The sequence below is a fragment of the Branchiostoma belcheri genome, unplaced genomic scaffold (assembly GCF_001625305.1).
Source record: "Branchiostoma belcheri isolate BF01 breed outbred unplaced genomic scaffold, Haploidv18h27 scaffold38, whole genome shotgun sequence".
In the NCBI taxonomy this organism is placed as follows: domain Eukaryota; kingdom Metazoa; phylum Chordata; class Leptocardii; order Amphioxiformes; family Branchiostomatidae; genus Branchiostoma; species Branchiostoma belcheri.
The window spans coordinates 2181525-2189801 of NW_017803998.1; the positions used below are offsets into that span (position 1 = coordinate 2181525).

Below are 8277 nucleotides of genomic sequence, written 5' to 3' on the forward strand. Positions count from 1 at the left end.
CCCCCCCCGGCTACGGGCATGCCAAACACCAGTCCTGTCCATTTGTTAACCTGTCCCTCCTTTCCCCACAGGTGTGCCCCAAACCTGCCCTGATGAACTGTCTACAGAAGGTGGGGGCAAGAGGAACATGTTTCACTAGGAAAGAGGTGAGCAATCAGAAATAACACAACAAACATTTAAAAACGCACACATTTGTTTAGATTGTGTATGCACCATACAAAGTAATAGAATTCTTCATAAACGGATAGTGAGTGAGTGTGTGTCACAGTGTGAGTGAGTGAGTGAGTGAGTGAGTGAGTGAGTGAGTGAGTGAGTGAGTGAGTGAGTGAGTGAGTGAGTGAGTGAGTGAGTGAGTGAGTGAGTGGAACAATTTTTTACACTGTGTACATGAAATCTGTACCATAGGAACTTCTTATGTGACACTGAAAGTGAAAAAAATGAAATTTATCTGGAACTAGTCTACCTCAATGAACTCAATAAACAGCTGAGCTTCTCTTCCACTGAGAAGACAGACACTATGTACAGTATTTAGAGGTTCATTCTACCAGAGAAATTCCTCTGCAGCATACTAGTAGTTCTTTTTGACAAGCACAATGAACAGCGGACCACAGCTTAACTTCCTATCCTAAGGACTTCGATCCTTTCCAGTAACGTACAAGTTGGTGAACAACAACAACCAGCATTCAAACTCACAACCTCATGGTTAAGAGATAGGGTCACTATATAGCTAACCACTGGACTATACACACAATTACGTGACTTAGTACTGGGAATCTAAACGTTTGTTCTTTTTTTTTTTTGCAGGTATTGAAATACTTGATCCAGTACATAGGTGAGCGCATGTTGTACGACCAGAGTAACCCGCGTGTGGTGTACTGTCGAGAGGATGAGCTGGGGAAGGCTTTAGGAGTGCCACAGTTTACCATATACAACGTCAAGTAGGTTCATAGTGGTTCTAGACTTAAGGTGTCCTCCCTTAGTAATATCCGTAGTTATTAGAGAATAACCTAATTGCCTAATTAAAATCTAGTTATTCTCTAATAACTACGGATAATTAGTAGATATCAATTTGTGCAAACGTACGTTTGTAGCTTTGACCATTATGCACATGAAAATCATACTTTTATTTCAGTTACTTGTACCAAAGTGCTATATTATAACTTTAAAGATAATTACATTTGGGGCAATAAAATGTGATTCATAACCCTTTTGTACCCAGGTATCAATATTCAATACAACTACAGTTCTTTCTAAATTTCTTTGTGAGAAAACGATGGAAACCTAAAATGCAAAATTAGCCAGGGAGGACACCTTAACTGTATAATTGTAAACTTTCCAATGCTTTGCAATAAGGTGGTTCCAACTGCAGTTGTTGTTTGTCTGTAATTTGACAGGTAAGTTTATGGGCCCTATTAGGCCCTGTTCTCACTACAATAAAATGTTATGTTATATGTCATGAGAATGATTGAAGGTTTGAATTTTTTTAGGTAATTAGATGGAAACTTAGATCATATGACTTGAAGATACATGTAGTAGAAAAAATTAGAATATAGGAAAAAATATCCAGCAGGTTTTGTGAAAGAGGATTCTTTTTTATAATTTCTCACTGTCTTATTTGTGGATTGATTTTGGTATGGTTCAATGATGTTGTATTTCTACAATTTAAAGTTTGTCCATTTTCTCTCATTTAGGGACGTCCTGGCAGCAAATTGTGTGCCTGTAACGTCTCCACAAGTCATACAAGGTAAATTCACCTTCATGTCTCAGTGTTCGAAATACCTGTCTGCAGTCTGCAATCTGCAGATAGATTTTCAAGATTGCAGAAGAAAAATTTATACAATCTGCAATTTTGCAGAAGGAAAAATTGGCACTTGGGATTTGGCGCCCTTGGCCCCAAGGGCAGACAACACTGAAGCTCCTATTCTGAAACAACAGGAGCTTCTTCACTAATTTGCATCAACCTTGTCTTGACTTGTCTATCTTTTGTTTCTTTTGGACTTCCAAACATTTGTCTTCACTAATTTGCATATTAATCAATAGTTCATGCTTATAAACCTGCAAGATTGTAGTATGGAGGCTTGTGTATTTGCAGAAAGTATTTCCAAATTGCAGAACAAAATTTTGACTCTTCTGCAATATTGCAGAGCGCTGAAAAAAAGTATTTCGACCACTGTGTCTTGTTTCAGGCTTCTTGTGCTATCAGTCTGTCATTTATATAATGTACTTTTCTTTCATAAGATGTGTGAATGTCAGAATAACAAATAGATATACCCAGAGTTACCAAAACTATACTGTTAAAAAGGCTAGATAAGGTTGAGTGTGTGACAAGCATAACTTGCAAAATGAACAAATTGTTAATTTTACCAGTGGCATTATTTTACTTCATGCATGTTCATACCCTATGAACTGCTGTGCATTATTAACCTTCAACCTGCTAAGGTAGTCCTTTAATTTGGCACCAAATCTCAAAAAGGTTAAAAAATAATCCATCATGATGTTCATAGTAATATGCTAACCACTAACCCCCATGCCTGTTGTGTTTCGCCCACCCTCTAGCTGACACCCAGACTTCAGCCTCCCAAGCAAAAGTTCATTACACATTGCAACATTCTGTTGCAGAGGGCAGGGAAACAGCTACAAGGCCCAAGTCAACACAAGCAGGTAGGTTTGTTTTGCATAACTGGTAAATCGTTTTTGGGCCTAGGAAAAAAATGTTGTGTTTCCTGTTTCCCAACCGACACTAGAAAAAAACTGCCGACCCTCGCCTTTTTTGTGTAGAGAAAAAAAAACAATAAGCCCTACCTACCAACGGTAATTTTTTTCAGGACTGAAACAGGAAACACAGAATTTATTTTCTAGGCCTTAAGCATAACGCACCTGGCTTGTACACCTTGCCACCAAGTGGCCCTTTTTTGTATCACTTAACCGGTCATTTTAATGGTTATTTTCTGCCAATTTTTTCCCCTTTTTTACTTGTGTGGTAACAAACTTTATGGTTTTGTAATTTGAATATTAAGTGTTTTCCGTGTGAAATATTTTAATGTTTTTTGTGACTGTTTCAGAATGCCAGGATGCTGCGATGCCAGGACCGTCCACTGTACCACAGAAAGCCAAAGAGAAGAGAAAACACAGAAGGAGAAACAAGCTGAGTGAATCTGGTAGGTTTTCTTCTTCACAGAACATCACTTTGAACCTGACAACCTCTGTACATGGTCCACTGCGTGCAAGTGCGCGTCTTGTCAGGATTTGAGGGTTCGGTAGTCTGTATATATTAAGCTTTTTCATTATGTATATGTATATGTAAATCACTCATTATTTTATACTTGAGTCTATTGTATTTGTATGCTGTATCGGGACGAGGGCTGGTAAAGGTGTTACACCTGTTCCCCCGTCCCTTTCACTGTTGTGATGAATTTTAATAAATAAATAAATAAATAAATAAATAAAATTTGAATCTTCCTCCTCAATCAACAGTCATCTTTAACTTTTCACCTAATTCAAAAATATTGCATTGAAGAGCTTCATTAAACAAAACATTTCTCTTTCTGTAAAGGAGTTTGGGTGATATTTTCAGACATAATAACATTGATGCAAGCTTTTCTATACAAAGCCTTTTTACTCCAGGGTATGGAAGAGTAGTTGGCTGAGCTGTGAGTTTGTGTACCTGCAAGTTTCGCTAAACAGAGTAGGTTGATACATATAGCATGCGGGGTGGTGAGATTGACAGGCAGATCAAAAGGTCAGACACAGAAAACAGGGCGAACATGACGGTCCCAGAATCTGACCGAGAGCCAGCAGGAATTAAAGTGGTCGACATGGGGAAATTCAGGAAGCTGAAGATGGCATACATACATACTCCCTGGACATTTTAAATCTGTAATTTTTTGTTATTGTTAGGGCTACTTAACTGTATACAATGAATGTATAGCTGACTCTTCCATTCACATAATTATGTTTACCGAAGGAAAACATATTGTTTTTACTCAGTTTCTTCCTCTTCTGTTCCAAACACTAACCTCTGACCTGGCCAATGACATGATTTGTTGACGTCTGCCACCATGGTGACTGGTGTTGGATTACATAATGTTGCAATTTCATGGTCTGCTCTACTCCTGTCACCATATACTCGTATTACATGTATGTGAATGTGTTTGAGTAAAAATTAACAGGGCAGACCATGTCTGAAGGTAAACATTATGCATTTGCTTTGCAAATGTTACTTCTCTAGTTCTGGAATGTTTTGTTTACTTCTACAGAGAAATCCACCAGTTCGACAGGTTCGTCCACCAGAAGAAGACGGCACTCCTCCTCCCTCAGTATTGGTCAGACTCTGCAGCTAGACGAGGAAGGACCCAAGGGGCTGCCCTGGTTCTACTTTGTCAAGTGCCCGAAGGAGAGTGAGAAAAGAAGTTCAGGTTCCTGCACTGAGCGATGGAGTATAGATGTAAGTGTTGTTTGTGTCTTTGAAAATGAGACCAGTATAACACTGTCTTTCTTTCCATCAAAAGATGAAAGTTACAGCAATTTAAAATTTAAAAATACCAATTTTGTATTAAACTTGCATTCTGATGATAGAAAAATAATGTTTGGATTTAGATCTTGCTTTAGCTTGAAGTTTAACCACAATATATTTTATCAATTGGATATTATATTCTGTTCATAATGAAACATGTTTCTGTTGTCATGATTTTGCATTGGATAGATAAAATAAAATTACATTATGTGCTAAGGCCTGAAAATTGAATGATGTGTTTCCTAAGACGGTCCTGAAAGGAGGGGTTTTGCTGGGGTCGGTCAGGTAACCAGAAATACAGCAGTCTTTCCTTGGCCTATCTGGTCATACCTAATGCTGGTATTTTCATCGTCAGGGCTACTCTACTGCGTACATACATAAATGTAGCTGACTCTTCATATCTAATGATTGACTGTATTGTACTTGTCAGGGCTACTCCACTGCGTATGTAGCTGACTCTTCATACATGTATCTAATGATTGACTGTATTGTACTTGTCAGGGCTACTCCACTGCGTACGTTGCTGACTCATCAGATGACCTGTGGTTCCTGGAGGAAGACTCAGACAGGGAGGAGGTGATAGACTGGGAGTTTGAGCTGGACTCCGACTCCAGCGAACCTTACAACGATGATGATGATGAGGAGGACTCCATTGACGGAGAGGAAGAGGTTGGTTATGGAAGTATTGTTTTGGGTGGCTGAGCACATAGATTTGTGTGTCCATTTGTCCGGACAGAGTATAAGTCATGGGTGGGGATACAAGTAGGTCACTTACTGGCGGAATGACTGGTGAAAAGTTAGACACAGGAAATGGGGTTAGAGGTTTTTGGAAGAATTGTTTTATTTTGGGTGGCTTGGCTTGTAATCTGTTTGTCTGAATGGAGTAGGTTGACAGCACATGGGTGGGAGAAAATTGAAAGCTGAGGTTGAAAAGAAATGGGTGAACTTCAAGGTCTTAGAATCGTGCTAAGAGCCAGCAGGAATTAGGGGCCAACATGGAGGGAATTCAGGAAGCCGAGAATTGCATAAATGACCCTGTACAGTTTCTGTACTAGTCCCAAAAGTACATGTAGTCGTACACTGACACCTTGGTTATTTCTACAATGTATAAATTCATCAAAACCCGGAATACTTCCTGAAAGACTGAAATTTTTTGTTATTTACATGCAAAAATAGTTTTTTCTTTTCTTTTCAAAACAGAAACTGAACCTATGCATTCAAGTTCAGTTGTTCTTTCCTGATGTGTATAATGGTAATTTGTTTGTTCCACAGGAGTACTATGTAGAGATGATCCAGTGTTCAGACAATGACTCCTGTATGGCTGATGAGTCAGAGGAGAGCACAGATGAAGAGATCACAGATAAGGTGAGAAACACAAGCAAACACACAAACAGACACACTGAAAACAAAACCTCCATGCACGGAGGTAAACAAGTAGTAGTATGCCCTGGCTTGTAACTGCTGCTGCTAATAGATAAGTTCTGTATTAAACTTTTATCTACAACTGATTTGCAAAGGCTGTAATTCGTAATTTTTTCACGGTACTTTAAATTTATGTTCAGAGTTTTCACAGTCACTTCTGTACCATGAACTTATTTATGATCATTACCATCAACAAATTATTTGTCTTTCTCCCCTCCCCTTATCCAGCCAGTGTTAAGATTAAGTTCCATTAAAACATCCATTTTCCTCTAATACAGTGAAATTTTGCTACCTTGAAGACAAAGTGATTGAATGACATTATTAGCTGTATAACACAGATACTGTACAAATATTTGAGTTGCACCATGAACTAATATACAAGTTACCTCTTGCAAACATTACATGTACATGTTGTCCAACGTGGGACAATTTTATTTCCAGGACAAGTGGAAGTGTGACGTGTGTCCGATGCGGAACCATCCGTGCCAGCGGTTCTGTTCTCACTGCTGGGCCCTGAGGAAGGACTGGTTCCCTGAAGTTCACAACTCCAGCCAGAAAAGGTTCACTCAATTCTTTAATGATGTATCATACAATGTTAAGTAACGAGTATAGAAAAGAGAAAAACAAGAAGGTACAAATGTATATATCATCCAATTTAATTAACCAATTTAATAGCACTACAAGTTTAAATGCTCAAAACATCAGACACAAGAAATGGGGTGAACTTGAGAGTAGGTTGATAACACAATGTTTCAGCATGATAGCAATGTTACATGTAATACCATCATGATGTTACCATCTTGTTCTGAAGAACGTATCTCTATATCCACAGCACACTACAGCGCTCAAACTCCTGTCCCGAAGCCCAGTCCATGGAAAACGCTGACACATCAGGAGCCATGGACCCCTCACCAAGTGTCGTGTCCCCGCCGGAACGTACCATCAGTACCGACAGTGCCTTCTCGTCCCTCGGCAGCAGTTCCCAAGAGGTCAACAGCAGCGCGCCGGGCGCTGCGGGCGTGAGTCAGGACCACGTGGGCGCTGTGGTGATGGAACCCTGTATGATCTGTCTCAGTAGACCCAAAGTGGCCAGCATGGTCCACGGGAGGACAGCACACTTAGTCTGCTGTTACACGTGCGCCAAGAAGCTGTACAAGCGCGGGAAACCTTGTCCCGTCTGCCGGAGACCCATACAGATGGTGGTCAAGACGTTCTTCGCCTAGCGTTTGGGAACGGGTCAAAATGAACTGTTCGGTTGTAATATGCACAAATGTGAAGTATGGTGTATATTTTGAAAGCTTGCCTGGGTGCTTTAAAAGGAGGAGCTTAAAGTGCCTATCACACTAGAATACAAGATTTTCTTATTATTTGCAACAAAAATATTGCACCTCAATGAAGGTTAGGTAAAGAATTATTCATACTATTTAATGGTATTGAACATCGAACCATAAAAACTCATACTTCCAAGTTCCATAAGCTGGAAGAATCCTTGATGGTTTTAAGTTGAACTTCTACACTATCAGAAGGGTGTATGTGTGGTATCTTTATATGTTCATTAAGTTACACTATTTTTGTTGCAAATGATAAGAAAATGTTGTATTTTGGTGTCACAGGCACCTTAAAACGCATCTTTAATGACATATCATGAAGAACATATGTTCGGGAATATGTGTGTCACAAAATAGAACAGCCAAAGGCTTGTCCACGACGACATACTGTAAATTCCTAAAAATTGTTTTAAGTTACTGGTATAGCAGGACAGCAATACCAGTATTCACAAAGCTGAACATAATTTTAAATAATGTAAAATCATTTCATGACAAATATTTGACAATTTACGCTATGTCAAAGTACTGTTTCGTTATGCATTCTAGGATGTCTCTGAAAGCTGCTAGACTAGTCCAAAATAAGATTACTGGATCATACACAATGAAAATTCCTTGTTTTAGCCTGGGTGCCAGCCTTGTTAGGGGTATGCTGTGACTAATAGAATTAACTTGAGCCTAAACAGGTTGGCACCCAGGCTACACCTACTAAAAGTACAAACCCAACTACGTTTGGACATGGACATGGACATTGAAATCAATTTTGCTATGACACCATCTCCCCATATGTTCTTCCTTTAAATGGCAGCTATGCGGAGTTGTGTAAGAAAAATATGAAACACGAAAGAATACACATCTATGTTAGCGTCATATTGATGCCTAAAACTATGAATTGAATAAGTTACTGTCTTAGATGTTATTGTCTGCATATAGAAAGGCACATGAAAGATGATGTTGTATTATGATAATGTCATTGTAACTTGTTGCATATTAATGTAAATAGCATATTTTCCTGAT

At 39.0% G+C, this 8277-nt stretch overlaps 1 protein-coding gene across 1 annotated transcript in view; it reads left to right on the forward strand.

Moving 5' to 3' along the window:
* LOC109476580 (E3 ubiquitin-protein ligase Mdm2-like) overlaps nucleotides 1-7386 on the forward strand; it is a 13966-nt gene extending 6580 nt beyond the window's left edge. Inside the window, exons 3-12 of the mRNA XM_019777566.1 lie at nucleotides 72-146; nucleotides 805-938; nucleotides 1692-1744; nucleotides 2557-2661; nucleotides 3063-3158; nucleotides 4257-4444; nucleotides 5015-5182; nucleotides 5786-5878; nucleotides 6377-6495; nucleotides 6768-7386. Coding sequence (XP_019633125.1) covers nucleotides 72-146; nucleotides 805-938; nucleotides 1692-1744; nucleotides 2557-2661; nucleotides 3063-3158; nucleotides 4257-4444; nucleotides 5015-5182; nucleotides 5786-5878; nucleotides 6377-6495; nucleotides 6768-7158 — 1422 coding nt within the window. The 3' untranslated portion in view covers nucleotides 7159-7386. The remainder of the gene's footprint in view (nucleotides 1-71; nucleotides 147-804; nucleotides 939-1691; nucleotides 1745-2556; nucleotides 2662-3062; nucleotides 3159-4256; nucleotides 4445-5014; nucleotides 5183-5785; nucleotides 5879-6376; nucleotides 6496-6767) is intronic.
* Nucleotides 7387-8277: the final 891 nt, after the last annotated feature.